A 21,934-nucleotide genomic window follows, 5' to 3' on the forward strand; every position below is an offset into this window, starting at 1 on the left:
ATCCCAGTGACCCTGCACACTGTGATCCCAAGTAACACTGCACACTGTGATCCCAGTGACCATGCACAGTGTGATCCCAGTAACCTTGCAGTGTGATCCCAGTGACCCTGCACAGTGTGATCCCAGTGACCCTGCACACTGTGATCCCAGTGACCCTGCACACTGTGATCCCAGTGACCCTGCACACTGTGATCCCAGTGTCCCTGCACCGTATGATCCCAGTATCCCTGCACAATGTGATCCCAGTGACCCTGCACAGTGTGCTCCCAGTTACAGACATGTGATCGAGTGTTTGTTGAAACTGGAAATGGATGGAATGGAACTGGTTCTGGAATATACAGAAATCGAACAAAAGGACAAGTCACTCGGGTAGAGATGCTGCTGCTGTGAGGGGTAAATATAATGAGACAAATCAAAATGATCTGAAATCTCCAAGATCAGAGTACATGACTCCTCTTTGTTCATGAGTAGGAAATGTTTGGAGGGAGACGGGCCTGGAGCAGGGAGGCTGCCTTATGTTTGGAATGGACTGGTTGGACCGAATGGTCTGTTTCCATGCTGTGTGACTCTCTCATTCTGACTCTGATAAAATCTGAGAAGGCACTGGTTAGGATTAAACACAAAGGGACTCGACGGGGGGTCCTGCAAATCACACCTTCGGCAGGAATCCACAATGTAGATGTCTGTTTTATTTCAAATGAATTTGTACAATGCAATGTATACCTCTTTAGGCGTTATTTCCATTTTTGACTTGACACTGTGAACAAGTGTCGCCTCTCTCTCGCTCCCTCGTCGCCATCTCTAACTCATGGTTCCTCGTCCTGTCAATTTCTTCCATTTCTTTGAGTTTCTGTAAGGGACAGGAGGTGTCAGTAGGGGCAGTAAATGCCCAGTCTATCCCATGTGGAATATTGACACTTGCTGATGATGACTGAGCTGGTTATAGCAAGCCAGGCAGCTGGCAGTGTGACTACAGAACGGCAGTGATCACCTTCAGCCTGCCTCTCCACACCGTTTGTTCGCAGATACATCAGCTCAAGCCAGGATTGACAGGTTTGGAAAAAGCCTCACCTCATTCCAGACACCAGTAAAACCTCTCACATGTGCCACTGGGGAGTGTGATAATCAGCTCTTGTTGTCCTGCCATTGCTGTTGCTGTTCTGTCCTCAGGACTCTCTAGCACTGCTGCCTCAATTCCCGCCTCGGGCAACTATCTGGAGTTTGCATATTCTCCCCGTGTCTGCGTGGGTTTCCTCCGGGTGCTCTGGTTTCCTCCCACAGTCCAAAGATGTGCAGGGCAGGTGAACTGGCCATGTGAAATTGCCCATAGTGTTAAGTGCATTAGTCAGAGGGAAATGGGTCTGGGTGGGTTACTCTTCGGAGGGTCGGTGTGGACTTGTTGGGCCGAAGGGCCTGTTTCCACACTGTAGGGAATCTAATCTAATCTAATCTCTCCTTCTCACCGGAGGTGTGGTGACCCTCGGGTTAAACATACCACGAGTTGTCTCTCTCTCTCTCTCTCTCTATGTCAAATGTTGGAGTAGACTTATAGCCCTCTGGGACGATGGCGACTGAATGTCCGAGACAGCTACGCCTGTGCGCAGACGGTGAGAACATTCCCTTCATGCTCTACCCTCCAGAGGCCGCAAACCAGTGGATTTATCCCTGTCTCCTCCACCGATGACATGTGGAGTCGAGATGAGCACCCTCGTTGCCCGTTTCTCGGGAATGGACCGGACCCTGTAAATACAGCAGGGTCAGCCCGACACACTGGGGGCAGAGATCCAATCCCACCAGGACTGTAGGGCAGACAGTGTTTGACCAGAGACCTGGGGTGAGGGCAATCCGACATTAACTCGGCTAACAGTGACAGTAACACGACCATTTCCCATTGTAGTAGTTACCTGGGAGATTTCTGTTTGAATGATTGCTCGGAATTCCTTCCCACGGCCAAAAGATTCCATCTGCTCCAGAAACTGCCGCCGTTCTTCAATCTCGTTGCACACTGCAACAGAAATGGAGGCAGACTTCCAGAAAACCAATCTGACACGTGTCGCACCAAACTCACAACTCCTCCCTCATTGGCCTCCTTCACAAAGTCAACAACCCCCTGCTCTCACATTCACCAACACCGCACTTCCCCAGCAACAGCCCCCTGACCCAGGGAGAACACACTCCCCCAGCAACAGCCCCCTGACCCAGGGAGAGCACACTCCCCCAGCAACAGCACCCTGACCCAGGGAGAGTGTACTCCCCCAGCAACAGCACCCTGACCCAGGGAGAGTGTACTCCCCCAGCAAAAGCACCCTGACCCAGGGAGAGTGTACCCCCCCAGCAACACCCCTTGACCCAGGGAGAGTGCACTCCCGCAGCCACAGCCCCCTGACCCAGGGAGAACACACTCCCCCCGCAACAGCTCCCTGACCCAGGGAGAACACACTCCCCCAGCAACAGCACCCTGACCCAGGGAAAACACAATCCCCCAACAACAGCCCCCTGACCCAGGGAGAACACACTCCCCCAACAACAGCCCCCTGACCCAGGGAGAACACACTCCCCCAACAACAGCCCCCTGACCCAGGGAGAACACACCCCCCCAGCAACAGCACCCTGACCCAGGGAGAGTATACACCCGCAGCAACAGCCCCCTGACCCAGGGAGAGTGTACTCCCCCAGCAACAGCACCCTGACCCAGGGAGTACACACTCCCCCAGCAACAGCACCCTGACCCAGGGAGAGTGTACTCCCGCAGCAACAGTCCCCTGACCCAGGGAGAACACATACCCCCAGCAACAGCCCCCTGACCCAGGGAGAGTGCACTCCCGCAGCAACAGTCCCCTGACCCAGGGAGAACACACTCCCCCAGCAACAGCCCCCTGACCCAGGGAGAACACACTCCCCAGCAACAGCCCCCTGACCCAGGGAGAACGCACTCCCCCAGCGACAGCCCCCTGACCCAGGGAGAGTGCACTCCCCCAGCCACAGCCCCCTGACCCAGGGAGAACACACTCCCGCAGCAACAGCCCTATGACCCAGGGAGAGTGTACTCCCCCAGCAATAGCCCCCTGACCCAAGGAGAGCACACTCCCCCCATTAACAGTCCCCTGACCCAGGGAGAGTGTACTCCCCCAGCAACAGCCCCCTGACCCAGGGAGAGTGTACTCCCCCAGCAACAGCCTCCTGACCCAGGGAGAGTGTACTCCCCAAGCAACAGCACCCTGACCCAGGGAGAGCGTACTCCCCCAGCAACAGCCCCCTGACCCAGGGAGAACACACTCCCCCAGCAACAGCCCCTGACCCAGGGAGAACACACTCCCCCAGCAACAGCCCCCTGACCCAGGGAGAACACACTCCCCCAGCAACAGCCCCCTGACCCAGGAAGAACACACTCCCCTAGCAACAGCCCCGGACCCAGGGAGTACACACTCCCCCAGCAACAGCACCCTGACCCAGGGAGAGTGTACTCCCCCAGCAAAAGCCCCCTGACGCAGGGAGAACACACTCCCCCAGCAACAGCACCCTGACCCAGGGAGAGTGTACTCCCCCAGCAATAGCCCCCTGACCCAGGGAGATCACACTCCCCCAGCAACAGCCCCCTGACCCAGGGAGATCACACTCCCCCAGCAACAGTCCCCTGACCCAGGGAGAACACACTCCCCCAGCAACAGTCCCCTGACCCAGGGAGAACACACTCCCCCAGCAACAGCACCATGACCCAGGGAGTACACACTCCCCCAGCAACAGCCCCCTGACCCAGGGAGACTGTACAACCCCAGCAACAGCCCCCTGACCCAGGGAGAACATACTCCCCCAGCAACAGCCCCCTGACCCAGGGAGAGTGTACTCCCCCAGCAACAGCACCCTGACCGAGGGAAAGTGTACTCCCCCAGCAACAGCCCCCTGACCCAGGGAGTACACACTCCCCCAGCAACAGCCCCCTGACCCAGGGAGAGTGTACACCCGCAGCAACAGCCCCCTGACCCAGGGAGTACACACTCCCCCAGCAACAGCACCCTGACCCAGGGAGTACACACTCCCCCAGCAACAGCCCCCTGACCCAGGGAGAGTGTACTCCCCCAGCAACAGCCCCCTGACCCAGGGAGAACACACTTCCCCAGCAACAGCCCCCTGACCCAGGGAGTACACACTCCCCCAGCAACAGCCCCCTGACCCAGGGAGAGTGTACTCTCCCAGCAATAGCCCCCTGACCCAGGGAGTACACACTCCCCCAGCAACAGCCCCCTGACCCAGGGAGAACCCCCCCCCCCCCCCCCCCCCAGCAACAGCCCCCTGACCCAGAGACAGTGTACTCCCCCAGCAACAGTCCCCTGACCCACGGAGAACACACTCCCCCAGCCACAGCCCCCTGACCCAGGGAGAACACACTCCCTCAGCAACAGCTCCCTGACACAGGGAGTACACACTCCCCCAGCAACAGCCCCCTGACCCAGGGAGAGTGTACTCCCCCAGCAACAGCCCCCTGACCCAGGGAGAACACACTTCCCCAGCAACAGCCCCCTGACCCAGGGAGTACACACTCCCCCAGCAACAGCCCCCTGACCCAGGGAGAGTGTACTCTCCCAGCAATAGCCCCCTGACCCAGGGAGTACACACTCCCCCAGCAACAGCCCCCTGACCCAGGGAGAACACCCCCCCCCACAGCAACAGCCCCCTGACCCAGAGACAGTGTACTCCCCCAGCAACAGTCCCCTGACCCACGGAGAACACACTCCCCCAGCCACAGCCCCCTGACCCAGGGAGAACACACTCCCCCAGCAACAGCCCCCTGACCCAGGGAGAACACACTCCCTCAGCAACAGCTCCCTGACACAGGGAGTACACACTCCCCCAGCAACAGCCCCCTGAGCCAGGGAGAGCGTACTCCCCCAGCAACAGCACCCTGACCCAGGGAGAGTGTACTCCCCCAGCAACAGCCCCCTGACCCAGGGGGAACGCACTCCCACAGCAACAGCCCCATGACCCAGGGGGAACACACTCCCACAGCAACAGCTCCCTGAGCCAGGGAGTACACACTCCCACAGCAACAGCCCCCTGACCCAGGGAGAACACACCCTCAATCACTCACTTAGAGCACCCTCCCCGACTCACTGACAGAAGTCACCCTCACACATTTACAGCACCCTCTCGCACTCATTGACAGCATCCTCCCTCACTCACAGAGAGCACCCTCCCCCACACACTAACAGCACCCTTCCTCCCTCCCTCCCTCACTGACAGCACCCTCCCTCTTTCACTCATGGATAGCATCCTCACTCACTGACAGCACCCTCCATGACTCACTGACAGCAATCTCCCTCTCTCACTGATAGCACCCTCCCTCAATCACTCATGGACAGCATCCTCACTCACTGACAGCAATCTCCCTCTCTCACTGATAGCACCCTCCCTCCCTCACTCATGGACAGCACCCTCCCTCCCTCACTCACTGACAGCACCCTCCCTCACTCATTGACAGCAGTCTCCCTCCCTCACTCACGGACAGCACACTCCCTCACGGACAGCACCCTCCCTCACTCATTGACAGCAGTCTCCCTCCCTCACACTGACAGCACCCTCACTCACTCACTGACAGCACCCTCTCTCACTCACTGACAGCACCCTCTCGCACTCACTGACAGCAATCTCCCTCCCTCACTCACTGACAGTACACTCCCTCACTCACTGACAGCACCCTTCCTCCCTCCGTCACTGAAAGTACCCTCCCTCCCTCATTGACAGTATCCTCCCTCACTCGCTCACTGACAGCACCCTACCTCCCTCAGTGACAAATCCCTCCCTCATTCACTGACAGCACCCTCCCTCTCTCACTGACAGTACCCTCCCTCAGTAATAGCTCCCTCCCTCACTCACTGACAGCACCCTCCCTCACGCACTGACTGCACCGTCACTCACTGACAGTAGTCTCCATCTCACTCACTGACAGCACCCTCCCTCACTCACTGACAACACCCTCCCTCAGTGACAGCACCCTCCTTCACTCACTGACAGCACCCTCCCTCACTCACTGACAGCAGCCTTCCTCACTCACTGACAGCATCTTCCCTCACACACTGAAAGCACCCTCCCTCACTCACTGACAGCTCTCTCCCTCACTCACTGACAGCACCCTCCCTCACGCACTGACAGCACCCTCCCTCACGCACTGACAGCACCCTCCCTCACGCACTGACAGCACCCTCCCTCACTCACTGACAACACCCTCCCTCAGTGACAGCACCCTCCTTCACTCACTGACAGCACCCTCACTCACTCACTGACAGCAGCCTTCCTCACTCATTGACAGCATCTTCCCTCACACACTGAAAGCACCCTTACTCACTCACTCACTGACAGCAGCCACCCTCATTCATTAACAGCGCCCTCTCGCTCTCATTGACAGCACTCTCCCTCACTCATTAACAGGACCTCCCTAACTCACTGACAGCACCCTCCCTCACTCACTGACAGCTCTCTCCCTCACGCACTGACAGCTCCCTCACTCACTCACTGACAGCAGTCACCCTCACTCACTGACAGCACCCTCCCTCACTCACTGACAGCACCCTCCCTCACTCACTGACAGCACCCTCCCTCACGCACTGACAGCTCCCTCACTCACTCACTGACAGCAGTCACCCTCACTCAATGACAGCACCTTCCCTCACTCACTCAGACAGCAGTCACCCTCACTTACTGACAGCACCCTCCCTTACTCACTGACAGCACCCTCCCTCCATCACTGACAGCAATCTCCCTCCCTCATTCACTGACAGCACCCTCCCTCCCTCACTGACAGCTCCCTCTCTCTCACTCACTGACAGCACCCTCCCTCCGTCACTGACAGCAATCTCCCTCCCTCATTCACTGACAGCACCCTCCCTCCCTCACTGACAGCTCCCTCTCTCACTCACTGACAGCACCCTCACTCCCTCACTGACTGCAGCCTCCCTCCGTCACTGACAGCAATCTCCCTCCCTCATTCATTGACAGCACCCTCCCTCCCTCACTGACAGCTCCCTCTCTCACTCACTGACAGCACCCTCACTCCCTCACTGACTGCAGCCTCTCTCACTCACTGACAGCACCCTCACTCCCTCACTGACAGCACCCTCCCTCCGTCACTGACAGCAATCTCCCTCCCTCATTCATTGACAGCACCCTCCCTCCCTCACTGACAGCTCCCTCTCTCACTCACTGACAGCACCCTCACTCCCTCACTGACTGCAGCCTCTCACACTCACTGACAGCAATCTCCCTCCCTCACTCACTGACAGTACCCTCCCTCCCTCATTGACAGTACCCTCCCTCTCTCGCTCACTGACAGCACCCTCCCTCTCTCACTGACAGCACCCTCCCTCAGTAACAGCTCCCTCCCTCACTGACAGCACCCTACCTCCTTCAGTGACAACTCCCTCCCTCATTCAGACAGCACCTTCCCTCCCTCACTGACAGTACCCTCGCTCACTCACTGACAGCACCCTCTCTCACTCACTGACAACACCCTCCCTCAGTGACAGCACCCTCCCTCACTCACTGACAGCACCCTCCCTCACTCACTGACAGCACCCTCCTTCACTCACTGACAGCAGCCTTCCTCACTCATTGACAGCATCTTCCCTCACACACTGAAAGCACCCTTACTCACTCACTCACTGACAGCAGCCACCCTCATTCATTAACAGCACCCTCTCAAACTCATTGACAGCACACTCCCTCACTCAGTGACAGCACCCTCCCCCTCTCACTCACTGACAGCACACTACCTCCCTCCCTCAATGAGAGCACCCACCCTCCCTCACTGACAGCACCCTCTCTCACTCACTGACAGCACTCTCCCTCACTCATTAACAGCACCTCACTAACTCACTGACAGCACCCTCCCTCACTCATTGACAGCAGTCACCCTCCCTCACTCACTGACAACACTCTCACTCACTGACAGCCCCCTACCTCCCTCAGTGACAACTCCCTCCCTCACTCAGACAGCACCCTCCCTCCCTCACTGATAGAAGCCTCCCTCACTCACTGAGAGCACTCTCCCTCCCTCACTGACAGCACCCTCGCTCACTCACTGACAGCATCCTCTCGCACGCATTGACAGCACTCTCCCTCACTCACTGACAGCACCCTCCCTCACTCACTGACAGCACCCTCCATCTCTCACTGACAGCACCCTCCCTCCCTCATTAACAGCACCTCCTTAACTCACTGACAGCACCCTCCCTCACTCACTGACAGCTCCCTCCCTCACTCACTGACAGCTCCCTCCCTCACTCACTGACAGCACCCTCCATCTCTCACTGACAGCACCCTCCCTCATTAACAGCACCTCCTTAACTCACTGACAGCACCCTCCCTCACTCACTGACAGTACCCTCTCTCACGCACTGACAGCACCCTCCATCCCTCACTGACAGCAACCTCACTCCCTCACTGACTGCAGCCTATCACACTCACTGACAGCACCCTCTCTCACTCACTCACTGACAGCAGTCACCCTCACTCACTGACAGCACCCTCCCTCACTCACTGACAGCACCCTCCCTCACTCACCGACTGACAGCAGTCACCCTCACTCACTGACAGCACCCTCCCTCACTCACTCACTGACAGCAGTCACCCTCACTCACTGACAGCACCCTCCCTCACTCACCGACTGACAGCACCCTCCCTCACTCACTGACAGCACCCTCCCTCACTCACCGACTGACAGCAGTCACCCTCACTCACTGACAGAACACTCCCTCACTCAGTGATAGGTCCCTCCCTCACTCACTGACAGCACCCTCCCTCCGTCACTGACAGCAATCTCCCTCCCTCATTCACTGACAGCACCCTCCCGCACTGACAGCACCCTCGCTCCCTCAGTGATAGCGCCCTCCCTCACTCACTGACAGCACCCTCCCACACTCACTCACTGACAGCACCCTAACTCCCTCAGTGACAACTCCCTCCCTCACTCAGACAGCACCCTCCCTCCCTCACTGACAGTACCCTCCCTCACTCAGACAGCACCCTCCCTCCCTCACTGACAGTACCCTCCCTCACTCAGACAGCACCCTCCCTCCCTCACTGACAGTACCCTCCCTCCCTCACTGACAGTACCCTCCCTCCCTCACTGACAGTACCCTCCCTCACTCAGACAGCACCCTCCCTCCCTCACTGACAGTACCCTCCCTCCCTCACTGACAGTACCCTCGCTCACTCACTGACAGCACCCTCCCACACTCACTGACAGCACCCTCCCACACTCACTGACAGCACCCTCCCACACTCACTGACAGCACCCTCCCACACTCACTGACAGCACCCTCCCTCACGCACTGACAGCTCCCTTGCTTACTCACTGACAGCACCCTCTCTCACTCACTGACAGCACCCTCTCTCACTCACTGACAGCACCCTCCCACACTCACTGACAGCACCCTCCCACACTCACTGACAGCACCCTCCCTCACGCACTGACAGCTCCCTTGCTTACTCACTGACAGCACCCTCGCTCACTCACTGACAGCACCCTCTCTCACTCACTGACAGCACCCTCGCTCACTCACTGACAGCACCCTCTCTCACTCACTGACAGCACCCTCTCTCACTCACTGACAGCACCCTCGCTCACTCACTGACAGCACCCTCTCTCACTCACTGACAGCACCCTCGCTCACTCACTGACAGCAGTCACCCTCACTCACTGACAGAACACTCCCCCACTCAGGGATAGCTCCCTCCCTCCCTCACTCACTGACAGCACCCTCACTGACAGCACCCTCACTGACAGCACCCTCCCTGACAGCACCCTCTCTCCGTCACTGACAGCAATCTCCCTCCCTCAGTAATAGCTCCTTCCCTCACTGACAGCACCCTCCCTCCCTCACTCACTCACTGACAGCACCCTATCTCCGTCAGTGACAACTCCCTCCCTCACTCAGACAGCACCCTCCCTCCCTCACTGACAGCACCCTCCCTCACTCACTCATTGACAGCACCCTCCCTCACTGACAGCACCCTCCCTCACTCACTGACAGCACCCTCCCTCCCTCACTCACTGACAGCACCCTCCCTCCCTCACTCACTGACAGCAGCCATCTTTCCTGACATCCGTAGCAGTGAGAGTGAGCCCCATGCCCAGCTCTGCATGCTGAATGCCAGGAATTAACCTTTGACACATCCACATTGTGGCTGTATTGCAGGAACACTTACATTCTTCAAACCGGTCAACTTCTGGAGTCTCTTCTTCCTGTTTTGCAGGTTTTGGTTTGTGACTGGGCTCAGGACCATCCTTCCCAGTCGCCATGAGATTCTGCAGACGTTGCTTCTCTTTCTCCAGGTTTCCTGAAGGAAATCAATGAGGGAACCCCAGAGAGATTAGGGAGTAGCCAGCCTGGTCCCATCAGCAGCACAGCAACCAAGAGAGAGAGAGAGAGAATCTGAGTAAAGGGATGGAGGGTGAGCCAGAGGGGGAAAATGGGGCAGGAAAGGGAGAGGAAGAGGGATTAGGAAGTAATGTGTGGAGAGAAGGGTACAAGAAAGGGATCCGTAAAAAAGGAGGGAGCAAATGGACAGCAAAGGAAGAGAACAGGAAGAGACAGTAAAGATAGCAAGGAAGAAGGAGGAGGATGAAATAAGGAAAGGAGAAATGAGTCAGAGCGAAGGTTGAGGAAGTAGAGAAGAAGGTTGGGATGGGAAGGAGGGAGATAGAAGGCGAATGCAGTGGGTGGAAGAGTGAAGGGAGAGAGAAGGATGGAGAGGTACGAGATGGGGAGAGTGGGATGTGCAGAGAGAGGGAGGTGGAATGGGCAAAGAGAGGAGGGAGTAACAGAAGGTCAGATACAGACGGAGAGGGAAAGGGAGGGCTAGGGTTTCATGGAAAAATCGGGTCAAGAGAGGAATGAGGGAACAAAGAATAACTTGCAAAAAGTGCATAAAGTTAGAGGGAGCAGATCGTCACTGCAATAATTAGATTAAAATGGAAAAATGAGGGGCTGAGCAATTTGATGGGAACAGCCATTTGGATACAGAACTGGCTCAAAGGTAGAAGACAGAGGGTGGTGGTGGGGGGTTGTGACCTGTGGAGTGGATTGGTTTTGGGTCCACAACTTTTCATCATTTATATAAATGATTTAGATCTGAGCATAAGAGATACAGTTAGTAAGTTTGCAGATGACACCAAAATTGGAGGTGTAGTGGACAGCGAAGAGGGTTACCTCAGATTACAACAGGATCTGGACCAGATGGGCCAATGGGCTGAGAAGTGGCAGATGGAGTTTAATTCAGATAAATGCGAGGTGCTGTATTTTGGGAAAGCAAATCTTAGCAGGACTTATACATTTAATGGTAAGGTCCTAGGGAGTGTTGCTGAACAAAGAGACCTTGGAGTGCAGGTTCATAGCTCCTTGAAAGTGGAGTCTCAGGTACATAGGATAGTGAAGAAGAGGTTTGGTATGCTTTCCTTTATTGAACAGCGCACTGAGTACAGGAGTTAGGAGGTCATGTTGCAGTTGTAAAGGACATTAGTTAGGCCACTATTGGAATACTCTATTCAATTCTAGTCTCCCTGCTATAGGAAGGATGTTGTGAAACTTGAAAGGGTTCAGAAAAGATTTACAAAGTTGTTGCCAGGGCTGGAGTGTTTGAGCTCAAGTGAGAGGCTGAATAGGTTGGGGCTATTTTCCCTGGAATGTCAGAGACTGAGGGATAATCTTCCAGAGATTTATAAAATCCAAAGGGGCATGCATAGGAGAAACAGACAAGATCTTTTCCCCAGGCTCGGGGAGTCCAGAGCTAGCGGGCAGAGGTTTAAGGTGAGACGGGAAAGATTTAAAAGGGACTATGGGGTAACTCTTCCATGCAGAGGGTGTGGATGGAATGAGCTGCCAGAGGAAGTGGTCAAGGTGGGTACAACTACAACATTTAAAGACATCTGGATGGATAGATGAAGAGGAAGGGGTTGGAGGGATATGGGCCAAGTGCTGGCAAATGGTTCTAGATTTATTTAGGATACCTGGTTGGCATGGATGAGTTGGACTGAAGGTAATGTTTCCATGCTGTCCATCTCTATGACTCTAATAGAAAAGCAGCTTATCTAAACACTCAGGTGCAGTAAGTGATTAATACCTGTCTTGGAGGTGGAATGGAGCCTCCGAATAGGAAACCATGGCTATAAGTGAAGTTCAGGCTGACCTGATGTTCACAGTGTACAGGTTTGGCCTCCTGACTTAAGGAGGGATAGAGTTACATTGGAAGGAGCTCAGAAAAGCTTCACTTGATTGAATACAGCTGTGCTCTGTCGCCTCAGTGGGTCTTTGAATTGGTGCTCCAAACAGGAGGGTGGGATCATCAGCAGACAGAGTGCAGTAGGTGGTCATCAGCAACAAGATTCCTCTTCCATGTCTGACCTAAAGGCTTCATATAACCCGGAGGCTGTTTGTATGTTGAGGTGTCTCGAGGCCATTCCTTCCTGGCTGTTTCCCACTGCCAGTGGGGTAGGGCCTTGGTGATGGGGGAGTCAGGGACATTGGCTGGAAGGCTTGTGAGAGTCTACCTGACTATGTCAGGTTGCTGTTGTGACTACTCAATGGGACATCAGTGAGGAGGACATTGTGGGGTCAAATATGTGAACAGTTCGAGAAAGAGAATATTCAATCATCATCCTGAGCATGGTGGACAGGTAAAGCTCAGTAGGTATGAGGCTGGGAGATTGAGAGCTTGGGGATTGTGAGATGGGATGAAGTGTTGTAAAATAGGCCCCATCATCAACTCTGTGGGCAAATTTGGTAGCTCGGCATTTCAACAGGGAGAAAGCAGTTTGGCAGGAGGTAAGATATAGTGATTATGTCACTGGACTCATAATGCAGAGAGTCAGAGAAATGCTATGAGGACATGGTTCAAATCCCAGCTCAGTAGCTGGTGGATTTTAAATTCAACAGATAATCACGTTTAGAATTTGGTCTACTTCCTAGCTGGCCTACATGTGACAACAAACTCACAGCAATATGATTAGCTTCCCTCTAAAATGGCCCTAACAAATCCTGAAATAATAAAGAGAACAAGTTTGATAGTTGTGAGACGTGCTTTATAAATGTAAGTCTTCCTTTATTCTTTCACTGATTGGGCAGAAGCATCAAGTTTAGGCCTAACTACCAAGCAAGTATGGTGAGCCCTCAGTGAAGGCCATAAAACAACACACAAAAAAACATTTCAGTGGGTAAACATAAAGTTTGCATAATTAATGATTTAATGCACGTTTTAATCCAAGTCGTTCCCAGCAGTTTCTTCTTGAGATTTGTTTCTCTGAGGGATCTATCTAACCATTAATCCAGAGATGAGACTAACTGCTTGAAGGTGCTGTGAAGTTTACTACACCGGATACATCTGAACACTTACTTGTTGGCCGTGGCCGAAACCTTTCTCGTACGTATGCATCTCCGGCCCGACAGCTCTCTGCAGGTCTCAGGTGTGGCTTGGAGGAGGGCTGTACCTGGACACAGGGGGCTGCTGGGAGTGCAGAGGCTGCTGAAACCTTGCTGGAGCTGGGGTGGCAGCTCACAGGAAACGCTTCGCCCTCTATAATGAAATGATAGAGCAACAAATACCATCAGGTTTAAACATCCAACAAATGTGAGACTAGTTTCATAAAGCAGGAAGCCAGATAGTCCGCCCTGCCTGAAGACACTCTTTGCTAGACCTTTCTAATTAGTTGCATCCCCCCAGCCAATTCCCCATTGCCCCGAAATTCTCTCTCTCTATTCCCGAAAACAAATTCTGTTCATTTCGAGCTTTATCAATGATGTTATTCCGTGCCCTCTAGTTTCACTATTGGAAATAGTTTTTTCTTAACTGCTCTAACAAAACCCTTCATGAATTTGACCAGCACAACCAGCTTAGCTTTAAAGAGGATAATTCCAGCTTCTTCACATTGAGTGATTTCCCTCATCCCTGGTTTAGTTTTTCAGTAAATCTCCTCTGAACTCTCTCCAAGGCGCTCACACTGAAGTGTGGTCCAAAGAATTTGATGCACCCCTCCAGCAAGGGTCAAGCCTGTCACTCGAATGGCTCATCCTTGCTTTTGGACTCACGGGTTCTCTGTATAAAGCCATGGAAACCTTTTCTGAAAAAACAACCTTGCCAACTTGTCGTGTCAATTGAAAGATTTCGGTATGTAAACAATCCCCTCAAGTTCCTGCATCTTCATTATAATTACACCCTTTATTTCCAGGATTTTCAACCAGAGATCTGCAGCCCCAAAGGAATCTGTCAAGAATAACCACAGAAAATGTTTCTTCCCAGCTACAGGAAGTGTCTTTGTATAAAGCTTACCAAACCACTAGCTTTCCCGTGGTGATCGCCTCCAAACTCTCTGACATCCTCAGGAAAACTACGCCCATTAAGGTGGCACAGTGGTTAGCACGGATACCTCATAGTGCCAGGGACCTGGGTTCAATTCCACCCTCTGGTGACTGTCTGTGTGGAGTTTGTACATGTCTCCCCACGTCTGCACAAGTTTTCTCTGGGTGTTTTGGTTTTCTCCCACAGTCCAAAGAATAGAGTGAGCTTTAATGGAAAATGTAGGGTAGGTCTGGGTGGGGTGCTCTTCAGTGTGGATTGAACGGCCTGCTCTAACATGGTCGGGATTCTGAGATTCATTTTTTTGAATCTCAAACATAAACCCTGTGCCAATTCCCCTCCCAGTTTGTGTGTGTGTTGTAGGCTATTGTGGGCGGCACGGTGGCTCAGTGGTTAGCACTGCTTCCTCACAGCACCAGGGACCCAGGTTCGATTCCAGCCTCTGCTGACTCTCTGTGTGGAGTTTGCACATTCTCCCCGTGTCTGCGTGGGTTTCCTCCGGGTGCTCCGGTTTCCTCCCACAGTCCAAAGATGTGCAGGTTAGGTGAATTGGCCAGGCTAAATTGCCTGTAGTGTGAGGTGCATTAGTCAGAGGGAAAATGGGTCTGTGTGGGTTACTCTTTGGAGGGTTGGTGTGGACTGGTTGGGCCGAATGGCCTGTTTCCACACTACAGGGAATCTATTCTAAAAAAAAACCCATCCAGCTTTCCTTTGAAGACATTTATAAACATTTCTGAGTTGTAAAAGAGTCTTTTAAAGGAAGATGGGGCTACAGGGGGCAAAACAAAAGCCCATTGTGAAAACAGAGAGTGTGGCCAAAGGGTAAAGTGTTCTAAAGCAGGGGGTAGTGACGATGTGAACAGGTAAAGTGCAGTACACAGCAGAGAAGCCACCTGAGGATGGGCAGATCAAACGTTACAGAAGAAAGTAAGGATTGAAATTGGAAGCTACGGCCACAGTCACCAGACCTGCTTCAATATTAGATTGGTGCCTGAGGACAGCAAGAAGGCTGGGTATGGGGGAAGTACAGTGTTCAAACTCCTGCTCAAAATACAAACAGGTAACTCCAGCACAGACACTCTAACACTGGGAGGATACTCAAGATAATAGTCGTGATGATTTGGGGAAATATGGGTGAATAAATAAACCTGGCACTGACTGGTTAAAGGCAGATTGTGTTTCACTGCACTTTTGGAGTTCGGTGAACGAATTGAGAGAGTGGGTGACAGCAGTGCAGCTGGGGTTGGTTAGAGAGTGGGTGACAGCAGTGCAGCTGGGGTTGGTTAGAGAGTGGGTGACAGCAGTGCAGCTGGGGTTGGTGAGAGAGTGGGTGACAGCAGTGCAGCTGGGGTTGGTGAGAGAGTGGGTGACAGCAGTGCGGCTGGGGTTGGTGAGAGAGTGGGTGACAGCGGTGCAGCTGGGGTTGGTTAGAGAGTGGGTGACAGCAGTGCAGCTGGGGTTGGTGAGAGAGTGGGTGACAGCAGTGCAGCTGGGGTTAGTTAGAGAGTGGGTGACAGCGGTGCAGCTGGGGTTGGTTAGAGAGTGAGTGACAGCAGTGCAGCTGGGGTTGGTGAGAGAGTGGGTGACAGCAGTGCAGCTGGGGTTGGTTAGAGAGTGGGTGACAGCAGTGCAGCTGGGGTTGGTTAGAGAGTGAGTGACAGCAGTGCAGCTGGGGTTGGTTAGAGAGTGGGTGACAGCAGTGCGGCTGGGGTTGGTGAGAGAGTGGGTGACAGCAGTGCGGCTGGGGTTGGTTAGAGAGTGGGTGACAGCAGTGCAGCTGGGGTTGGTGAGAGAGTGGGTGACAGCAGTGCAGCTGGGGTTGGTTAGAGAGTGAGTGACAGCAGTGCAGCTGGGGTTGGTGAGAGAGTGGGTGACAGCAGTGCAGCTGGGGTTGGTTAGAGAGTAGGTGACAGCAGTGCAGCTGGGGTTGGTTAGAGAGAGAGTGACAGCAGTGCAGCTGGGGTTGGTTAGAGAGTGGGTGACAGCAGTGCGGCTGGGGTTGGTGAGAGAGTGGGTGACAGCAGTGCGGCTGGGGTTGGTTAGAGAGTGGGTGACAGCAGTGCGGCTGGGGTTGGTGAGAGAGTGGGTGACAGCAGTGCGGCTGGGGTTGGTTAGAGAGTGAGTGACAGCAGTGCAGCTGGGGTTGGTTAGAGAGTGGGTGACAGCAGTGCAGCTGGGGTTGGTTAGAGAGTGGGTGACAGCAGTGCGGCTGGGGTTGGTGAGAGAGTGGGTGACAGCAGTGCGGCTGGGGTTGGTTAGAGAGTGAGTGACAGCAGTGCAGCTGGGGTTGGTTAGAGAGTGGGTGACAGCAGTGCAGCTGGGGTTGGTTACAGAGTGGGTGACAGCAGTGCGGCTGGAGTTGGTGAGAGAGTGGGTGATAGCAGTGCGGCTGGGGTTGGTTAGAGAGTGGGTGACAGCAGTGCAGCTGGGGTTGGTGAGAGAGTGGGTGACAGCAGTGCGGCTGGGGTTGGTTAGAGAGTGGGTGACAGCAGTGCAGCTGGGGTTGGTGAGAGAGTGGGTGACAGCAGTGCGGCTGGGGTTGGTTAGAGAGTGAGTGACAGCAGTGCAGCCGGGGTTGGTTAGAGAGTGGGTGACAGCAGTGCAGCTGGGGTTGGTTAGAGAGTGGGTGACAGCAGTGCGGCTGGGGTTGGTGAGAGAGTGGGTGACAGCAGTGCGGCTGGGGTTGGTTAGAGAGTGAGTGACAGCAGTGCAGCTGGGGTTGGTTAGAGAGTGGGTGACAGCAGTGCAGCTGGGGTTGGTTAGAGAGTGGGTGACAGCAGTGCGGCTGGGGTTGGTGAGAGAGTGGGTGACAGCAGTGCGGCTGGGGTTGGTTAGAGAGTGGGTGACAGCAGTGCAGCTGGGGTTGGTGAGAGAGTGGGTGACAGCAGTGCAGCTGGGGTTGGTGAGAGAGTGGGTGACAGCAGTGCAGCTGGGGTTGGTTAGAGAGTGGGTGACAGCAGTGCAGCTGGGGTTGGTGAGAGAGTGGGTGACAGCAGTGCAGCTGGGGTTGGTTAGAGAGTGGGTGACAGCAGTGCGGCTGGGGTTGGTTAGAGAGTGGGTGACAGCAGTGCAGCTGGGGTTGGTTAGAGAGTGGGTGACAGCAGTGCAGCTGGGGGTGATGAGAGAGTGGGTGACAGCAGTGCAGCTGGGGTTGGTTAGAGAGTGGGTGACAGCAGTGCAGCTGGGGTTGGTGAGAGAGCACACAGGTCTGGCAGCATCTGAAGAGCAGTAAATTTGACGTTTCGTGCAAAAGCCTCAACAATTTCTCCTTTGAATCCTCCCATTTTCTCCAGAACAAAGGTGTATCCATGGCCACACATACTTTCCCCAGCTATCCCTGTATCTTTATCCGGTCTGTGGAACAGTTCATCTTCCATATTTACACTGGCACCACTCCCCACCTCTTCTTCTACCCACCACATAACATACCAGATGGCCTCCTTGTTTAGATGCCCTTCGATACATCTCTTCAACATCCCGCATCTCCGCCCTCAAACCCCACCACTCCAACCGAAACCAGGACAGAACCCTTCTCAGGCCTCTCCCTTCGGTCACGAGTCGGGTTGTGGTGTTCCTGCTCTGTGTCTAACACTGGCCAGCCCATGGTCCTGTCTATTCATCAACGCCAGCAGCTGACTGCCAACCACTGGAACATGGCGAGCAATCAGGGAACGGCTAAAGGGCAAACTGGCATTGGATTCTGGAATTGTGCCAGAGCATCATACAGCAAAGAGACCCAGGAGCTGTTGAAAGGTGAGATTGCTCACGGTTGAGGGCAGCATGCTGCTACACAATGCCAGGGATTTGGGTTCAATTCCAGCCTTGGGCAACTGCGTGGAGTTTGTACATTCCCCCTGTGTCTTACATGGGTTTCTTCCGGGTGCTCTGCTTCTCTCCCACAGGTCCAAAGATGACCATTCAAAATGATTATTCAGATCTTCCAACTCAGTATCCTGCTCCCAGTTTCTCCTCATACCCTTTACCCCAAAGAACTCTTATCTAACTCCAACATGAAAACATTCCATGATTTGGCCTCAACTGCTTTCTGTGCCAGAGAATTCCACAGGCTCACCATTCACAGGATGAAGACATTTCTTAACTCACTCCAAAATAGTTTACTCCGTAACCATCAATCATGACACCTGGTTCGCAGACAGCACTTCCTCCCAGTCCCCAGTCCCTCAGACAGCACTGCCTCCCAGACCCACAGACAGCACTCCCTACCAGTCCCCAGTCCCTCAGACAGCACTTCCTCCCAGACCCTCAGACAGCACTTCCTCCCAGTCCTCAGACCCTCAGTCAGCACTCCCTCCCAGTCCCTCAGAACCTCAGACAGCACTGCCTCCCAGTCCCCAGACCCTCAGACAGCACTCCCTCCCAGTCCCCAGCCTGTCAGACAGCACTCCCTCCCAGACCCTCAGACAGCACTGCCTCTCAGTCCCCAGTCCCTCAGACAGCACTCCCTCCCAGTCCCCACTTCCTCAGACAGCACTGCCTCTCAGTCCCCAGACCCTCATACAGCACTCCCTCCCAGGCTCCAGACAGCACTCCCTCCCAGTCCCCAGTCCCTCAGACAGCACTCCCTCCCAGTCCCCAGACAGCACTCCCTCCCAGTCCCCAGACAGCACTCCCTCCCAGTCCCCACTTCCTCAGACAGCACTGCCTCTCAGTCCCCAGGCCCTCATACAGCACTCCCTCCCAGTCCCCAGACCCTCATACAGCACTCCCTCCCAGTCCCCAGACAGCACTCCCTCCCAGTCCCCAGACAGCACTCCCTCCCAGTCCCCAGACCCTCAGACAGCACTCCCTCCCAGTCCCTCAGACAGCACTCCCTCTCAGTCCCCAGACCCTCAGACAGCACACCTTCCCAATCCCCAGTCCCTCAGACAGCACTGCCTCCCAGTCCCCAGACCCTCAGACAGCACTCCCTCCCAGTCCCTCAGACAGCACTCCCTCCCAGTCCCCAGTCCCTCAGACAGCACTCCCTCCCAGTCCCTCAGACAGCACTCCCTCCCAGTCCCCAGACCCTCAGACAGCACTCCCTCCCAGTCCCCAGACCCTCAGACAGCACTCCCTCCCAGTCCCTCAGAACCTCAGACAGCACTGCCTCCCAGTCCCCAGACCCTCAGACAGCACTCCCTCCCAGTCCCCAGACCCTCAGACAGCACTCCCTCCCAGTCCCCAGACCCTCAGACAGCACTCCCTCCCAGGCCCCAGACCCTCAGACAGCACTCCCTCCCAGTCCCCAGACCCTCAGACAGCACTCCCTCCCAGTCCCTCAGAACCTCAGACAGCACTCCCTCCCAGTCCCCAGTCCCTCAGACAGCACTCCCTCCCAGTCCCCAGACCCTCAGACAGCACTGCCTCCCAGTCCCTCAGACAGCACTGCCTCCCAGTCCCCAGACCCTCAGACAGCACTCCCTCCCAGTCCCCAGACCCTCAGACAGCACTCCCTCCCAGTCCCCAGTCCCTCAGACAGCACTCCCTCCCAGCCCCCAGACCCTCAGACAGCACTCCCTCCCAGTCCCTCAGACAGCACTCCCTCCCAGTCCCCAGTCCCTCAGACAGCACTCCCTCCCAGTCCCCAGTCCCTCAGACAGCACTCCCTCCCAGTCCCTCAGAAACTCAGACAGCACTGCCTCCCAGTCCCCAGACCCTCAGACACCACTCCCTCCCAGTCCCCAGCCTGTCAGACAGCACTCCCTCCCAGTCCCTCAGACAGCACTTCCTCCCAGTCCCCAGTCCCTCAGACAGCACTCCCTCCCAGTCCCTCAGACAGCACTCCCTCCCAGTCCCTCAGAACCTCAGACAGCACTCCCTCCCAGTCCCCAGCCTGTCAGACAGCACTGCCTCCCAGTCCCCAGACCCTCAGACAGCACTCCCTCCCAGTCCCCAGTCCCTCAGACAGCACTCCCTCCCAGTCCCCAGTCCCTCAGACAACACTGCCTCCCAGTCCCCAGACCCTCAGACAGCACTCCCTCCCAGTCCCCAGTCCCTCAGACAGCACTCCCTCCCAGCCCCCAGACCCTCAGACAGCACTCCCTCCCAGTCCCCACTCCCTCAGACAGCACTCCCTCCCAGTCCCCAGTCCCTCAGACAACACTCCCTCCCAGTCCCTCAGAACCTCAGACAGCACTGCCTCCCAGTCCCCAGACCCTCAGACAGCACTCCCTCCCAGTCCTCAGCCTGTCAGACAGCACTGCCTCCCAGTCCCCAGACCCTCAGTCAGCACTCCCTCCCAGTCCCCAGTCCCTCAGACAGCACTGCCTCCCAGTCCCTCAGACAGCACTCCCTCCCAGACCCTCAGACAGCACTCCCTCCCAGACCCCAGTCCCTCAGACAGCACTCCCTCCCAGTCCCCAGTCCCTCAGACAGCACTCCCTCCCAGACCCTCAGACAGCACTCCCTCCCAGTCCCCAGTCCCTCAGACAGCACTGCCTCCCAGTCCCCAGTCCCTCAGACAGCAGTGCCTCCCAGTCCCCAGTCCCTCAGACAGCACTCCCTCCCAGTCCCCATATCCACAGACAGCACTCCCTCCCAGACCCTCTGACAGCACTCCCTCCCAGTCCCCAGTCCCTCAGACAGCACTCCCTCCCAGTCCCCAGACCCACAGACGGCACTCCCTCCCAGCCCCCAGACCCTCAGACAGCACTCCCTCCCAGTCCCCATATCCACAGACAGCACTCCCTCCCAGACCCTCTGACAGCACTCCCTCCCAGTCCCCAGTCCCTCAGACAGCACTCCCTCCCAGTCCCCAGACCCACAGACAGCACTCCCTCCCAGTTGCTCGTTCCTCAGATCGTACCTTAAGGCAAAGTTAAAAATCACACAACACCTAGTTATAGTCCAACTGTTTTATTTGGACACACCTGCTTTTGGAGCACCGCTCATTCCACAGGTGGTTGTGGAGATTGAAAATCGACGTTTCGGGCAAAAGCTCTTCATCCTGCTATTCCTGAGTAAAGGTTTTTTTTCCTGAAACAAGGATTTTCCTGCTCCTGGGATGCTGCCTGACCTGCTGTGCTTTTCTAGCACCACTCTAATCTTGACTCTGATCTTCTGCATCTGCAGCCCTCACTTTCGCCCAAGGTTAAGATCATGCTCACGGAATTTATAGTCAAAAGAGTCCAGGGTCATGGAGAATCATGCTGTTTTTGCTCAAAAACTGCATGATGCCTCTACTCTCTTGATCTGAAAGTAAACTGAATGTAAAGTTCCCCTGACACTGTCTGTATTAAACGCTCCCAGGACAGATACAGCACAGTGTTATGTACAGAGCTCGATGACAGCAACAGCATGGAGTTAGACAGAGAATAAAGCTAGCTCTCTTTTTTTTTACTGAAAGTAAAGCTCCCTTGACATTTTCTCCATCAAAACTATCCAAATCAGGTACAGCACTGGGTTAGATATAGAGTTAAGCTTCTTCTATTCTTTTAAAAGAAAGTAAACATCCCTCAACGCTGCCTTCTCAAACATTCCCAGGTCAGAGACAGCATGGGACTAGATCTGAGCAAAGCTCCCTCTACTGTTTGTAAAAGAAATTAGAGCTCCCTCAACGTTATTCCTATCAAACGCTCCGAGCACTGAGAAA

General features: G+C 55.0%; 1 protein-coding gene across 2 annotated transcripts in view; it reads right to left on the minus strand.

The window, feature by feature from the left end:
- Positions 1 to 722: 722 nt before the first annotated feature.
- The window catches only part of c33h22orf23 (chromosome 33 C22orf23 homolog), a 30,761-nt gene continuing 9,549 nt past the window's right edge, over positions 723 to 21,934 (minus strand). For both annotated transcript variants that reach the window (XM_060849522.1, XM_060849523.1), the window contains 4 exons: positions 13,384 to 13,563; positions 10,201 to 10,332; positions 1,905 to 2,005; positions 723 to 850 (listed from right to left, as the gene is read on the minus strand). In XM_060849522.1, coding sequence (XP_060705505.1) covers positions 728 to 850; positions 1,905 to 2,005; positions 10,201 to 10,332; positions 13,384 to 13,563 — 536 coding nt within the window. In that variant the 3' untranslated portion in view covers positions 723 to 727. The remainder of the gene's footprint in view (positions 851 to 1,904; positions 2,006 to 10,200; positions 10,333 to 13,383; positions 13,564 to 21,934) is intronic.

This window comes from Hemiscyllium ocellatum, chromosome 33 (genome assembly GCF_020745735.1).
Source record: "Hemiscyllium ocellatum isolate sHemOce1 chromosome 33, sHemOce1.pat.X.cur, whole genome shotgun sequence".
NCBI classification, from domain to species: domain Eukaryota; kingdom Metazoa; phylum Chordata; class Chondrichthyes; order Orectolobiformes; family Hemiscylliidae; genus Hemiscyllium; species Hemiscyllium ocellatum.